At 45.8% G+C, this 17,384-nt stretch overlaps 1 protein-coding gene across 3 annotated transcripts in view; it reads right to left on the bottom strand.

Annotated features, from left to right (window-relative positions):
- The window catches only part of klhl5 (kelch-like family member 5), a 73,521-nt gene that overhangs the window by 49,112 nt on the left and 7,025 nt on the right, over positions 1-17,384 (bottom strand). For 2 of the 3 annotated variants that reach the window (XR_014569275.1, XM_083765500.1), the window contains exon 1: positions 3,958-4,713. The exons of the other annotated variant lie outside the window; for it this stretch is intronic. Coding sequence is in view for 1 of the 2 variants with exons in the window: in XM_083765500.1 (XP_083621626.1) it covers positions 3,958-4,580 (623 nt within the window). In the remaining variant the exon portion in view is untranslated. Of the gene's footprint in view, positions 1-3,957; positions 4,714-17,384 lie in introns of those variants that run through there. 3 annotated transcript variants of the gene reach the window in all.

Here is a 17,384-nt window from a genome sequence, read left to right as displayed (position 1 = left end):
ACATTTTACTCAACTAAATCAACGGTGGATTTAGTCAACTAAAATCTTATGATATTTAGTCGACTAAAACTAGACACTAAAACATTCCATGTGACTAAAACTAAATGAAAACTATGCAAGAGACTCAACTAAAACCAACCATTTGCTGTCAAAATCAACATTGTTGCACACCCACCCACAAAGCAAATGAATGGACAAAGGATGGAGTGAGAGCAGATCGAGAGACATGAGCCAGAATGGGCTAAATAAAATGAAGGCAAGGAGTCAAAGGAGGAGAGAGGAAAATATGAGCGGAGTCAGATACTCCTGCCAGTATTCTGACTGCGTCCCCCGAGGATCGGATACCAATTGAGATTCAGTGACCCCTGCTCTTGGAATATCAACCATATGGGCTTGAATATGCAGTCAGACAGAGACGCCGATTGATTCGGTTCTACGATGACGCACGCAAAAACGCACAACAAGCAAGTTGGTGGCACTGCCGTTTTCCACAATGTTATTATTGGTAGTTTGGTCACTTAGAATAGGATGAAAGTGAAGCACATTCTCCGTTGACCAAAACGGAAACAATGAGAGTTGTCTTAATTCATTTGCATACAAAGTAGCTATGGTTTTGGTTATGAATCGTATGCTTTTGAAAAAGTAACAGGAATGTTTTAAGTAATCTTACTGGAAAAAATGGTGAGCTTTTTAAAATGGCAGTATTAGGCCTGAGAGCAGACCTACGAGCGCACCACTCGGTGGCGCGCTATGAGCTTGTAGATCTGCTATTTTTAAATAGCTAAAGCATAACATAATGCTAACACCAAAAGGGATTCCCGCCCAAAATGGGTTAAAAGTATGGTCCTTGTTAGTGTTGTCAAGCAAAGATGGCACAGAGTGTGATAATGTGACTTAGAGTCAGGACAGGGGAGAGTAGCAATATGCAGATGTATATATTGTATAATGTAAAATGTATATTGTATGCCACAATCTAACTTATATATATATTTTCTTCTTCTTTTCTTGCTGCCTTGAATGTGATGTTTCTCCATTATGCTGTATCTAATAATAATAATAATCTCCTTGTCCCGTTACAGTACCTCTTCTTAACCGCTGTACTGTCTTTGGCGCCTGAATTTCCCCCTGTGGAAGATGTTATCTTATCTTATCATCCTAAGAAAAGTTGTACATGCTGCAGAAACAAATCACTGTGTTGGTATGGTAATCTTGTACAAGTCAAGGACACCGCTATATGAGATGTAAACAACATCATCATCATGCATAGAAAAGAACGTGCGATAGCATAAACATGCATATATGTATAAGTGTGTGTGTGTGTGTGTGTGTGTGTGTGTGTGTGTGTGTGTGTGTGTGTGTGTGTGTGTGTGTGCATATGTGTGTGGTGTGCATCTAGGCGTGGTTGTGCACGACGGTGCACGCACATACGTGTGCAGAGTATTTATCTTTCTACTAAAAAAATAAAGATTTCTGGTGACAGTCACATGCTCTCAAGAATGTATGGTCATGTATTGCATTTCAATCAATACAGTACATTCATTTTCCAAATCGACCTCCATTACTTCTGTTTCTCTCGCTCTCCCTCCCCCCCACTCTCTCTCTCTCTCTCTCGCCCTCTCCCTCTCCCTCTCCCTCTCTCTCTCTCTCTCTCACACACACACATACACGTGCACACTGTTACAAAGCATGAAGATTACTGACCAAGAAGAGTGGAAGACATACCATATTAATAAACAATCAATCGTGTGTCACAGTGTGTGTGTGCGTGTGTGTGTGTGTGTGTGTGTGTGTGTGTGTGTGTGTGTGTGTGTGTGTGCGTGCGTGTCTGTGCGTGATGAATCATTTATATAATATATATTGTGATGTGTGTCTTGGGACCATAGAGCATAATAGCAGCCTATAAAAGCTGCATCATTAGGGTAGCATGCACACATTGCACAGCAGGTCTGCATACCCACACACTGGGTTCTGAAAGCAAATAGACTTTAACAGAGTCATGAGATGATATGATAGTCTTAATGTCTCCATGCCAACTGTTACCCTAATTAAGCATCTTTCAATAGCAGTAAGGTTTCTCTCCCCCTCTCTTTTCTCTCTCTCTCTCTCTCTCTCTCTCTCTGAAAATAAGTCTTGGATCATTTTGTGCCAACCCTATTTCAGGATGCATGCCTTTATACATGCATTTTAATAATTGGCAACACTCTGCCTCTCCTTTTCAATTCAGAATGCACCATTTACATGACACGTTACGTTGGCAAAGCAACACACAGCATTTATCCACCCTGTGAGTGCACAACACATGCACTCACTAGTAAACACACACACACACACACACACACACACACACACACACACACACACACACACACACACACACACGATTGTCACTCAGTGAAAGCAGCACAATATAAATACCTCATGTGCAGCAAAGCTAAGGCTTGATTTATATGATTTTAGTTGCATGCTTGTGTTGCATGCATTAAATAGCAGATCTACCAGCTTGTAGATCTGCTATTTACTGAGCATGACACCGGCAACTACCACGTATGCTATGCACTAGGTGCATAGCATACGTTGGTTAGACATATACCAACAGTCCTACAGTCATTAGTTAGACAAACCCGTGGCTCCCGACATGCGTGGCGGGTTAAAACTAATCTGTGCTGTGGGTTAAAAATGACCCATGGAGGTTGGGGTGAGGGTTTGGGGAGGGTGTCTGACTCATGGTGTGTCTGACTGTGTGGTATAGTGTTGGTGTTGCTTCATTACAAGGAGTATCAGTGTGGAAGGCATGATGTTCCAGAGCTACACAACATGCATCATCATGTTTGTCATTCTCTCTTCAATGACCAACCGTCCCCATCCAATGAATACCATATTATAATAGCTACAAAACACTCACTGATGGAGGCTTATGAATTCCACCTGTGGTGTGGGCGTGCGTGCGTGCGTGTGTGTGGGAGGGGGGTCCGTCCTAGCTGGTTTCCAGATACATTAGCGTGGGATGATAATGACGATAATGATACCAGTCGAGAGAGCAGAATGCAACAAGATTAATGAGAAACAGTGGGGTGTAAGGTAGGTTGTGGTTATCGTGTCAAAAGGCTACAATGATAAGGCAAAGTCCACCACCACGGAGGTTGCGGGTTCGAATCCATCGTGGTGCATGCGGCTTTGTCGGGCGTCTGCGCAAAAACAATTGGCCTGTGTTCGGGGGAGGGAAGCTGGGCGGCGCTTAATGGAAGGGCTGTATAGGCTGCAGGGCACCAACCTCGGTGGCGTGCCAAATGGCAGAGAGAAAGTGAAAGAAACTATCGCCACAGGATCGCAGAAAACAACACGCCAGTGAAACCACCGTTGGTGAAACCCCCTGTGCTGACAAAACGGCCGGGGGGGGGGGGGGGGGGGGGGTCACTGAAATGCGTCATAGCACCATGCATGCTTGCAGGCACCATGAAGAGTTAATCTGGTCCTGCCGGTGATACTTCTCTGCATGTAATTCTACAGGAGTAGAAGGAGTGTTTGGCGGGAGGAGTACGTCCTTCCGGTGGGGGCTCCTCAGTGGCAGGATTAGAGTCGGGACCCCAAATTGCCATACATTGGGGAGAAACTGGGGGTAAAAAAATACTATGATACAGAATATGGAAACCATAGGCTACTGTATATCAACCACAGATATTCTTATAAGACATCCACATATGTTCCTATAGGAAATTTGTCGTGGTGGCAACTAACCAATTATGTTTTTCCCAACCATGAGTTGTTCAGGTGTATGTCATATTTAAATTGCAATTATGTTTGGCATTGAAAAAAAATGCAACAACAAAAAACAAGCAGACATAAAACATTGTTATCATAACGGGGGCGGGCATGCATGCTCTTTCTGAACAGTTCTTTCTTTCTCTCTCTGGTGAAAGACATTTGTTTAACATTCCATCTCTCATCATGCCTATCTACCTGCAGGAGCTGGAATCAGTGTCCGGTGGCTGGTTGTTATTATTCTCCTCTGCGCCCCCCGTCGCCGCCACCTCCCCCTCCTCGGCGCCGGGCGGTCCAGAGAGCTCGGGACCCTCCGCGGGGGGTTCCATGTCCTTCACCGGGCGAGAAGCAGAGGACGCCGGGTGCTTCGAGACGGAGACCCACGACAGCGCCGCGGAGCTCCGGCACTCGGGCTGGCTGAGGGACCGGGGACACGAACTCCCGGTGGCCGCCGCTCCCCCTCCGGCCGCCACCCGGTGGTTATTATCTGTAAACTTTCTGTTGTTGTTGCTGAGGTTGCACAGATTGGAGCCGGCGCTGCCGCTGGCCACCAGGGTGCTGTGGCTGCCCGTGCGGGAGCGACCGGCGCCGGCGTTCCCGTTGCTGCCGCAGCCGCTAACCGAGGCTCTGTCTCCGGGGCTGTCGCCCGTCGTCGTTCCTCCTCCTCCTCGCCCTGCCAAGTAGTCGCCTAGCGGCGGCGGGGAGTGGGGCGGAGTGGCCGCGGCGGGGTGTCCGAACCACCTCCATCGGATCCTGAGGATCTGCTTCACGTCGAACTCCTTCCGCGAGGTGGATGATGAGCCCGAGCCGCCGCTCGACATGCCAGCTTATTGACTGTTCCGAGGTGTTGGTAATGGCGGGGGTGCGCGTGCCGCTCTCTACGGTTCAAAAACGGTATACTACTGTTGTACAGGAGGAGAGCTGTGCGCGCGTCTCTCGCTTGGCAACCGCACGCGTAACTAACTGCGACCAGAGAAGGAGCGAGTTGGCTACTACATCTGGAAGCAAGGCGAGAGAGAAAGAGAGAGAGAGAGAGAGAGAGAGAATAAAGAGTGGTTGGTGGGGCAAGCAAAATGTACCTCCCTACACGCACGTGTGTGTGCGCGTGTGCGTGTGTGTGTGTGTGTGTGTGTGTGTGTGTGTGTGTGTGTGTGTGTGTGTGTGTGTGTGTGAGACGTGCGTGTGTCAGTGTGTGTGCTTGTGCATGAGAGTGAGTGACTGAGAAAGAGAGATAATGATCTCCTGCCTGGTCCAAAACCTGAACAAAATAGTTACATTCCAGCCTGTTTCTCTGCCAAGTAATGATGTGCGCAGCAGCGCAGGCCACAACTATTCTCCAAAAGAAAAAAATACAATGCAATTGTTAACATCTCCATATCTAGAGCATGCCAAGGCCTGCAGGATATTGTCAATTACATTATTTTCACAGACTCCCAACAACATGGGCCATGGCACTCAAAAGCCATGTTAAAGACCCATCTTCTGGATGTGTGCAATGCATGTACAGGCCATGCATTGCACATGTTGTGTTAATTGTGACCTCAGGTCTCAGTTAACTATGAAATCGTGCATTTCCCGTCAGTCAGTCACGCCCCATATATGGTCATGCCTCGTGACATCACGTGACGTCATCAATATTAAGCCCATATATGGAGATCCCTGATGTCATCAATATTGGCCAGCAACTCTACAGCTTACCTGCATGGCTCAAACCTCAAACCCTTAGATCTCCATATGAGCTGACCTGTTCTGACATTCCATTATGTTGATCCTTCCCCATCCATCCTTCCTCTTCGATGTCCCTCTTTTGACTGATACCTGTCCATTTAAACTCTAGACGGGCCTGGCCAAAAGTTATTAGTGCAGCCGCCCGGCAGCCGGCGAAAACTAGAGTTCTCAACAGGCCCGAAAATTAAGGCCCGGCCCTGTATCAAACCCTGTACACTCAAGACCACCCTTAGATCTCCATATATGCATCTGACCTGTTCTGACATTCCATATGTTGATCTGACCTCATCGAACCCTGTACACTCAAGACATACATATATGGCCAGTACAGAATTCATTCCATATGTTGATCTAGCCCCCCATGCCAAAGCAAAGCGCCAGCAGTCTGCCGTCACCCAGGTGTCTTACTGCAGGTAATCAGGATCAAAGAGATGGTCTCTGTCGGGTGGAGCCCTCATTATGTCCAAAAGTCTAACTTGTCAGGATTCAAATAAATAAATAGCAAAATTAGCTCAAAACCACGTTTCACGCTTGTAGATCTGCTACGTCAGATGCTTTTGTGTGACACTGTAGGAGGTAGCAGGGCATTCATTTACCAAGAAATAAAAAATAAAAAAATAAAACACACAAAAAGTTTAAATATGGAGATAAGAGGTTTCTGCCCGGCAGCATCGAGAGAGAGGCGCAGCAGAGTGATGGTCACCCCCCCCCCCCCCCCACCGCCCTCCCTTGTCTTTGTCAATAATCTGCATGTTTCTCTCATGCAGGCTCCATGCTTCACCTGCTTCACTAGGAGGTTGTATTTAGGTGGGAGCAGCAGTAACTGGCTGCAATAGGCAGATGTGTGGGCTTATTGTTATAGAAGAGACACTGAGAGCACACAGCGAGCCACCCCGGGGGGACCTCTGTGTCCTTGAAACCCTCCCCGCCCCTCGGCTCCACTCTGTCACCTCCACTTCCTCTTGCCATTGCTTATCTTGTGTTTAACCTGCACTCTTATAAGCATGCACTATCATACGTCATCTGGAGCGTCACATGGCAAGAATAGCAGATCTACAAGCTCACAGCGTGTCACGTCGCGAAGTATATTGTGAGCTTGTAGATCTGCTACTTTAGCTATTTTTGACCATTTCAGGCAAATATCTTTTCAAAGGAGCGACGCCAGGTTAAAAGTATATACAGTATATGCATGCTGTGCCGCGGAAACATTGCTTTCCCGCCATCCGTCCACCCATTGCAATACTGAATACTTTCTTTCCTGTGCACCTTCATCACTTCTCATCCCCTCCATCTGCAATGCAGCAGCATTCCCAGAGAATGATGGTGATCAGTGAGCGGGGGTCCCAGAGGACCCATCTCATCCAGACGCTTCCAGGCGCCCCCCCGGCCGGCAGGCAGACCCCGGCCAGCCAGCCAGAACCTTCCGGAGTATAACCCCTCTGAACGGTCGGCCACCACCGGGATTCCACTGTCAAAGAGGCATGCATGCAGGGCTTTCCAGATGGAGTGCCCGCTGATATAGGGAGGGAGTGATGGTTTGAAGACATGAAAACTAGGTTTTAAATTAATATTAAACACTTTCAACCGGCTGTCCTTGTACAGGCGTCATTATGATTTTCAAGAACATTTTCAAATCTATATCCTACAAGCATCTGTGTCAGTTTATAGGTTTTTGCATTGGCTATTGAAAAATAGCAGATATACCGGTAGGCCTACTGTGAAGGCATGCAGGGGCTATGCTAGAGTTTCAGGATGTCCTGACCACTGGGCCTGGGTCTGAGACCACCCCACTGCTCTGAGTCTGTCTCTGATCAATACAGTCAAGTCAATATGCGTTCTAGCTATACTCCCCACACAACACACACGCACGCACACACGCACATGCGCACACACCACTGCTAACAAGGAGATGGATAAAGCATAGGTAATAGGATGTGTAAAGCAAAGAGGAGGGTTAGACCGGGCTCAGAGATCGAGCTCTGGAGTTAGCTATAGTGTCCTGGGACAGAATAACGCATTGCCTAATTGGCTAACAAGCTCAATACGTTTGAAAGACCCTGTTTTAGAGAGTTACCAGAGTTTTAGAGTTAATTCTGCCTCTTTCAACCCCGGAGAAGTGTACCCAGAGCCACATTTCTCCCTCATACAACCAACTGTACGACATGGCAAAATAACAGTGGCGGAAAAAGTACTCAATTGTTTTACTTAAGTATCATCAATACTGCAACTGCAACTACTCCGTTATATTCCGTACTCCGTTATATTATTATTTCAAGTTTACAAATGTCTAAAAGCTCACAATGCGTCACTTGTAGATTGGCTATTTCCAAATGGCCAAAATGGTTTAATGTACAGTATGTTTTGTAATAATAATCAAAGTAATTAGTAACTCAAGTTTAAAAAAAAAATGTAGTGGAGTAAAAGCACAATATTTGCCTCTGATATGTAGTGTAGTAGAAGGAAAAGTATTGGAAATTGGAAATACTCAAGTAAAGTACAAATACCTCTATGTTGTACTTAAGAAAAGTACAGTATCTTAAGTAAAAGTACTTACTGTAGTTACTTTACACCACTGCAGAATAACAAATACCCGCGAGGAGGAGAGCAATGCATTTATACTTCACACACACAACAGGAAATGTCACCTTTTTGCATGGGGAGGCTGGGAATGGGAGATGTGGCTCTGAGAAGAAATGAAGCTGATAGGTCTCCTTCAGACGGACCCATTCATTGGTCACTTGGCAAGGCACTTTCTCAGCCGCCTAATTTTATTGGTCTCTCGGCTGTGGCCTTCATGGGCCATTATTCAACAATTCTCTGGCAGTGCTTTATGAGAGCAGGTTCTGTGGGGACAAACAAACCGCATATAGCAGCAGGCCCCCAATGCCATTTACAGATGCACGCATCACTACATGATATGTGGCCCATAACATACATGGAGGCACAAACACACATGAAAAAGATTATGTTGCTATACTGCATAACACACACACACACAGGCACGCACACACACACACACATGCAGTCGCACACGCGCGCGCACACACGACCACCACAGACATATTATTATAATGCACAGATGCAGACTGAAATAAAAGTAGGCTGCAGCCATCTGGAGGAGCTGTCATGGAGGTTTTATGGGTCCAGAAAGTGAAACATTACCTGTCTATTGCAGAAGTGATGATCATGGGCCTATATCTCTAGTTTATGACTAATGTTTATCTCCCCGAGGTCCCTGTCTGCTGCCGCCATCCTCTCCATCTATCTCCATCCTCCCTTTATGGTACCTTACACCTCTCTTTCTAAATACCTTTTACTGTCTCTGCCTTGCCTCTCTCCGCCACCATTATTTCTTTACCCTTCACCGCCCTTCTTTCTTCTTCTCCTTTTTATTCCTTTCACTGCTCATTGTCTAACCCCCCCCCCCCCCCCCCAGCTGCCACTCTCTGCCCCACCCCCCACACACCTCAATTTCCTGTTCCCATCGCCGCTATTATGTTATGACACACATGGGAGTGTGTGTGTGCGTGCACGCAGTGATTTCCTGTAGTAGACACCTGCAGGGATTAAACTGCAAGAGCTGTTGTTCTATATCAGCACACACACACACACATCATGGTTTACAGGCGAGCAGCGCAAGCACACACACACACACACACACACACACACGAAAAACACACACACACACACACACGAAAAACATATCTCATGCATGACATACCGGCTGCATAAACATGAACACACAAAGATGTACAATCTCATTCTGATCACGGCCCTTATGTCTTCTCACCACATTCATAGACACACGCCTGCGCCGTGCGTGCCGTGCACGTATGCGTGTGCACAGGGAACTGCCTATTCCTCTGGTGTAATCAGTGTGTTGGCCGGCGCTAGCTGTCGGCTAGTCTGTCCTTGAGACTAGGAGCAGGCTCAGACTGGCCAAGCAAATAATTACCTCTCTACACACTGACGTACTTGGCTCTCTCCTTTCCCCAACAAATGGCAGGGATTGAGCGAGCGAGAGACATTATCAGAGAGCAGGGGGCGAGAGAGAGAGAGAGAGAGAGAGAGATGTGAGTGGCACTGAGGTTATGTATGAGAGTGTGCGTGTCTGGATTCTGGAGTTAGGCATCAATATCAGTATATCACACAAAATTTTAATTTCACACTGGTGAGAACTTCCTGGGTATAAATGTGGACCCAAGGTGAGTGAGTGTGTGTGTGTGTGTGTGTGTGTGTGTGTGTGTGTGTGTGTGTGTGTGTGTGTGTGTGTGTGTGTGTGTGTGTGTGTACACGTGTGCGTGTGCGTGTTTGTGTGATCTGAATAAACACAGACAACCTTCAGCTCTCAACTCACTCCCCCCCCCCCCCCCTCCTCCTCTCCATCACATCAGTCAATAGTATAAAACTGCACTGCTCACATCAAGAACCGAGTGCAGGACGTGGACCTGCATTCATGTGAATGTGAATGTTTTAGTTCCAGACCTCGGCACTAACTAACAGTTGAAAGAATAAAAGAACGGTGCCAGTCCATCCATCAGTATAGGGCGGAAGGAGCAAAGGACGAGGTGGGGGCTCCAGTCCTCCTGGTGGGGGCTCCAGTCCTCCTGGTGGGGGCTCCAGTCCTCCTGGTGGGGGCTCCAGTCCCCCCGGTGGGGGCTCCAGTCCTCCTGGTGGGGGCTCCAGTCCTCCCGGTGGGGGCTCCAGTCCTCCTGGTGGGGGCTCCAGTCCTCCCGGTGGGGGCTCCAGTCCTCCTGGTGGGGGCTCCAGTCCTCCTGGTGGGGGCTCCAGTCCTCCCGGTGGGGCTCCAGTCCTCCCGGTGGGGGCTCCAGTACGATAGGTGAGTCAGTATGATACAACAGCAGACAGCAGTGACGACACACAGACAATGTGTGTGGAGAGGAATTCATTGGCATAACTAAATTGTGGTATAAATAGCAACAATAAAAAAAACGCGGTGGGATGCATTCACAATATGTGAAAAATATTGGTCTATACTGACAGTGTGCACAAGAAACTCAGCCCAGTGGTTTGTGAGATTTGCAGTGCAGGGCACACACACAGTCACACACAGTCACACACACACAGTCACACACAGTCACACACACACACACACACACACACACACACACACACACACACACACACACACACACACTCTTCCTGACTAGACGGCACGGCCAAAACTTTAACTCTGTGTGGTGTTACACACTGGAGAGAAAGACAGCACACACAGGGAGGAAAAGCGCTGAAACAAATAAACGCGCCTTGAGTCTTGGATTCAAACCCATCACGCCTCAGCTCAATAAGCCCAGAGATTAAAATAGGGTGCATTTTGCATCCCAAAATGCAGTTCATAGTTAAGGGACGCAATAAAACAACGACCTCTGCATCCACGGGATGCACTATACTATACTGCTTCAGTTATAATAACCATTTCTTCTTCTGTTTATACGTGAATATAACCACATTATAACCCATATAAAAGGAAATGGGAGTTAAATGCTGCAATTTGTAAAAATTAAAAAGGCAAAATATGACTCCTAACATCGTTGAAGTGGGACTCATGTCCCTGGGATTCATCTAAATTCTAAAAGACCATCCCTGCATCCCGGGACTCATTACATCACTGTCCACTCGAGGGTCCAGGCCTTTCATTCCCTTTAATATTCCTTCTCATCATATGTCTATGGATACAGTAGGCTCTTCACTGGCAATCCCGTGAAATCCCCCCCCCCCCCCGGTGTGACTGACTACCCGCTTCCTTCATCTTTCCATTGCTTCCCAACCGTTTCCTCTCGTCTCTTCCCCTCTTAAAGTCCATTTCCTTTCCTCATCTGTTTTGTCCTGCTTTTGATGTCTTTTCCTCTGAGAGAAACTTCTATGTTGACGGTCTGAGCTAATTAGATATGGCTTGTAGTCTGATCTCTCCTCTGGTCTGGGCAGCGCGGGGAGTGCTTCTGTCCAGGGAGGTTGTAAAGGTGGTGGAAAAAGTACTCACATGTTTTACTTAGGTAAAAGTATCAATACTGCAATGTAGAACTACTCCGTTACAAGTAAAAGTCTTGTATTTTTACTTGAGTAAAAGGTACAAAAGTATTGGTATCTACTTAAAGTGCTAAAGGTGAACGTAGTCATTGTCCAGAATGTGCCCTTTCAAGTTTTCAAATGTATAATAATCTTTTGAAAATAGTAAGTAAAAGTATTGGAAATTGGAAATACTCATCCCGGAACAGACACTTAAATACTGCACTTAAGTACGTAAATGTACTTCCACCACTGGAACATGACAGACAGAACAGACAGAGAGAGAGAGAGTTGTAAACAACAACCAAAACACCTCAACTGCCCCCAATTACATGCCTAGCGCACACGGAGAGAGCCAAGATCATCTGGGTTTCTTGCCACGAGAGTGCATGCACACACACACACACACACACACACACACAAACAACAGAAGCCTCGCCTCTGATCTCCCTACGTGCACTGTGACATACTTTTAGCGTATAATGTTTTATTCAACACACAAGTACCGCCACAGAACACGATGCTATAGAGAAACATGCAGCATGTATGTTCTCGTGTAACATGCAACCCTGTGTGAGAGTGATGCCACCCACACCCAGACCAGAGAGCAACTGCTTGGATTTAGTACAGACACCCATTTACTAAACGCATGCCATGCATGCACGCATGCACGCACGCACACACACAGCAAAGCCTTACAATTCACAACAAAATGAATCAAACTGTCCAATTACTTTGATCCATGTCTGTTCCTGGGATGAAAAAATATTTTCTTTCACGGCTTAAAATGCATGCATGCACGTCACACACCCACACCCACACCCACACACACACACACACACACACACACACACACACACACACACACACACACACACACACACACACACACACACACACACACACACACACACACACACAGTAATGACCATGGCTCGGCCCTGCCAGCTCTGGGTCCTCTAATTGCTTAAGAGGCTGACAAAGGGAGATAGAGTAAGAGAGGGAGCAAGGATGGAGAGAGAGAGAATGAGAAAGAGACACAAGAAAGAGAGAGACAGACAGAGAGAGAGAGGTAGAAAATAATGGGGAAAACGGTTTGAGATCCTATATTGTTTAACCACTTCAAAACTCATTTTTTTGGGTGTGTCAATTTAGGATTTTAGGTGAAAGTTTTACATTCTCTCGAAATAACCAAAAGTTCACGACAATGTTACATTGTTGTGAACTCATAGATTGGCTATTTTGCTATTCATCGTATGACAAAGTATCTATGAAGTATACTAGCATAGGCCTATCGTAGGACTTACGTTGACAATAACGCATGTGTCCGAGTCTTACAAACATTGTGATGAGTCATCTGTATATGTCCAATGAAACTACAACTTATATCATGCACGCACGGGTCGCACGCACGCATGCAGTCGCGCGCACACACACAACACACATACACACTAGAAAGACCAATCGATCTGTGCCCACCATTTGACCTTGGCGTCTACCCATTTAATCCTGACATTAAATTCGACCGGAGCAAGACAAAACGGGAGTTTATGGGTGGCGTTGCCCCGTTATATGACCCCCAACAAATCACATAGCACCCTCCAGCAAATGGCAGGAGCACAACCCGATTCCATTCACCAATCAACTCTAAAAGCCTTTTCAAACAATAAAGCTATTGATCTCTGAGAACATTAAACTCAATCAGGATATAAACACACTAAACTTGGAGATATTGCTCCATGGTGGTCACTTTGAACTGCCGTTAGACAGAAATGTGGTATCGTATACAGTAATATGACTGCAATTAACAGGGACATGTGGGGCGAAGCTCGATGCAATGTGAGAGTGTGGTCTATAGGCAACAACTCTGGACTCCACGCTTATCGTATTCCTTGCCGATAAGCGTATCGTACCATATCGATACCGCAGGAAATGTGTGACGCAGCTTAAAAAAAAATCAGAATCAGTTTCTGTCTGACAGTTACGATATATATGATTAATATATATATATATATATATATCTTTTGCATTTATCCATCAAAACGTTATTTATTCTTTGTTTTATTTTTTTCCCTTGCTTTTTGTTTAAATATCATCAACAAAGTTTTTCAAATGCATTTGTCAAAATATCGGCAATCGGTGGTCTAGGACTGATACGTACCGATTGTGAGGTTGTTGTCAATACCCAGCCCTAATGGTCATCATTTGGAATCAATGTATAATCGATATATATCCTGTTGTGGGCCTCTGTATCGTGATACTTATCTACTGTGAGGTTGCAGGCAATATAAGCAACAACTAGGCACAGGTCTCCACCAGGGGCAGGTCAGGTTGTGGCCTCCTGGTGACGCTATAATAGGCCAATGTGAAAAGGGTGGCATTTCTTCTTACGCCTTGGATGGCAATTGGATGATTTGAGGCATTTTGTTCCAAAAATGTGTTTTGCAAAAATCCACCTGTTGGTGGCGCTATAACAGGCCAATGTGAAAAGGGTGGGATATATTCCTCAGCCTAGTAGGAACGTCCGTGAAAGATTCCATGTAAATTGCACGCTGCGTTCATGATTTGAGGCTTTTTGTTCAATCCTGCAAACTGTTAGCCAATTAGGATGGAATATGAAATATCGGACAGATCCGTCTTGAACAAATTACTATAGAGATAGTCTGTAACGATTTGCGTGATTTTTGGACATAATCTGGAGGAGTAATATAAAATAATGTGTTTTACAAAAGTCGGCCTCCTGGTGGCGCTATAACAGGCCTTTCTGGAAAGGCAGAGGTTCATCGTTGGACGGACGGACGGACGGACGGACGCACGCACGCGCACTCTCTCCCCATGCCTGGTGGAGACAATAAAGATGTCAAGGAAAGGCAAAAATCTAAGATGTCGACAAAATTATGCACATAGCATAATCTAGCTGGTACAGTATGTACACGAAGTTAGACATTAAGGTGCGGAAGAGTGTGTCGCATTGTACAGTACATGAGATAAAGTGCAATATTGTCAGGTTCAAATAGTCTACAAAGGGATGTAACTTTCACTTGTTAAAATGCACACGGTAGATCCACATGCAGGAAAAGCAAAGTCCATGTCCAGCCTGTTGACAGGCTGACAGTTAAAATCCACAAGGGAAAGTAAAGTTGGACAGCCTGATGACAGGCGGGGATCAGGCTTCTCTGTAGTCACAGTCTCATACTGTACTTCCATATTTAACTGCGTCGTACATATTTGTGCATACTGTACGTGTTGGCCCATTTCCCACCGCTAAATTGCTGAGCCGAAAGTGTGCAACAGCAAACAACGGGAGATAAAACAAACCCTGAATTATTGATGGAAAACGATAGACGGTAATTTGCTCTGGCTAGCTCCCTAATAGTGCAGGTTTATTGTTCCAGCGTTGTCACTTTACATTCATTTAACTCAGTCTAAAAATGGACACTGAAGTGAGTGTGCACGCACGCACGCACGCACGCACGCACGCACACACTTATACTGTCCATGTAGCCTAAAGCCTCTGGATTAAATGTCTGCTAAATGCCTAAATTGTAAATTGTACAGTACAGAATATGCACTTTAAGGTTTGCGTGCTGTATGTATATATGCGCGTACAAGCATGTATATGGGTGTGTGCGCGTTTCTCTTCTGGGACACAGTACTGAGGTGGGTCTCAGTGCAGGCAGGGTGGCAGCAGGTGTGTAGCAGAAGGAAAGTGCTTTCCTTTGCAATTCACCTGCTCTCGTCCCCTCCGTCTCTCTGTCACTCCTCTCAGTCCTCTGCCTCTCCCACTGTAATGGTCCACAGCTCTCATTCCCATTCCAGTAACACGGCCATGTTCTCTTTCTCCATCTCTGTCCATCACAGCAAACAATATCCGTCTACACCCCCCTCTCTCTCTCTCTCTAGATTCCCCTCTTTGCAGCACCTTCTTTCAAATGTATTATTTCTCTTCCACTCGCCACAGATGGTTGGGCACTGTGTTGGGGGAGAGAGACGACAAAAATAGAGAGACAGACAGACAGACAGACAGACAGACAGACACTCGCAGATGAACACAGTGTACCAACCACAGCCAAATAAAGAGGAGGTTTTAATAATTTACTCAGCCCTGCAGCCACAAGCCAATCACAGCCCATTAATACCACAGAATGAGAGAAAGAGTGATGAAAAGTGAGAGGCTGGCAGCCTAAATGTTCCTGACCTGGATTATGTGATTTATGTTGCTTGAGTTGACCTTATGGTGGTCTACTGGTCTCTTAATACTCTGCAACATTCACATCATGAGCCAAATCTATTCATTTTTTATTTGTTTTGATGAATAGACCCAGACAGCACAAGATTGAACAGACATGAACACCCATCTGAACAAATGTGAGTGCTAGATGATATTGACGAGATAGTTTTTATTTTGTGTGTGTGTGTGTGTGTGTGTGTGTGTGTGTGTGTGTGTGTGTGTGTGTGTGTGTGTGTGTGTGTGTGTGTGTGTGTGGGGGGGGGGGGGGGGGGGGGTATAGTGTTCTTAACCCATTCAGGCCTAAGGCCGATTCTAAAAACGCCTCTAAATCCTGACCTAAGGTTTCTGAAAAACTTCAAATATTGATATAGCAGAATCAAAATTTTTACATTTTTGAATACTGTACATACTGTACAGAACCCAAATATGGGTTCCCGGCCTGAGGGGGTAAGGTACAAATAGGGAACCCCGCCCAGAATGGGTTAAAGGTAGCGTAGCAGTATTTTGTAAAATAAGTGTTATATGTGTCTATATACTGTTATTTTCTACTGCAAATCAGTGTTGTTAGTCAACAATGTCTGAATGATGTCACATCACATGCCCATATACTGAGGTCCCTCGCGGAAGATAAACAGAAAGGGAGGGAAGGAGAGGGGGAGGGAGGGGGACTTTTCACCTACGCCACACAGTGATCGACGCGTCAGGTAGGAAAACATGGGTAACTTAACTTGTAATTTTGCATAGAACTTAGAGAGTTCTATATAGAAGGCCTACTTACTGTACACATTTGACTTTGATAGGAAGGCATACTGCAATATTGCAATATTGATTTTTCCAGATTCATTGTGCTGCCCTATCACAATTTACCCGGAGTTAATTTATGCACAAGCAAGCACGCATCCCGATAGTGTGCACGCACGCACGCACACACGCACACACGCACACACACACAACGCTATTCCCTGGTCCAGTAAATTGCAGGTGTGTGTGGACTAGATAATGCCTGAAAAGCATTTTCATTGTCTGGATGAGACAGCAGTCTGCCCTCATTTAGCTGCTAGCTCTCCGATTGGCTCCAAAGAAGGTCACCTTTTCCCCTGCTACTGTACCAATCACTGATATTAAACATCTAAAGATCAAAGACAGGGAAAAACAGAGACAAAACCAGGGATGGACACTGTTCTAAAAAGTAGATTTACTTAAGTACGATTTGGAGGTATTTGTACATTACTTGGGTATTTCCATTATAGAGTACTTTTACTTCTACTCCACTACATCTCTCAGAGGTAAATGTTGTACTTTTTACTCCACTAGATTTATTTGACGTTAAGAAGAGTCCTGCTCACTCCTCATGTATTGAAGGAAGCATGCATGAGCTCAGTTCTGGGCTCTCCCCAGGTTGGCAGAGGGAGAGTAGCGCCCAGGATTATCGTCATGACATAGCAGGATGCATCCACTGTGCACAAAATGAAGTGAAAACTGACTGTCCACTGTACCAAGACATCAGACTCACATACTTCCCACAGATTACAATCACCCACAAAGAGTTTGAAAAGATGACTAATGACAAAAGAAAAACATATCTGCTGGGCGAAGTACAACAATGTGCAAGTTACAGCAGCAAGATGAGTGAACTGCT

Source organism: Protomyctophum parallelum (assembly GCF_964188405.1).
Source record: "Protomyctophum parallelum genome assembly, chromosome: 5".
Classification (NCBI taxonomy): Eukaryota; Metazoa; Chordata; class Actinopteri; order Myctophiformes; family Myctophidae; genus Protomyctophum; species Protomyctophum parallelum.
This window is presented reverse-complemented; position numbering and strand designations above follow the sequence as displayed.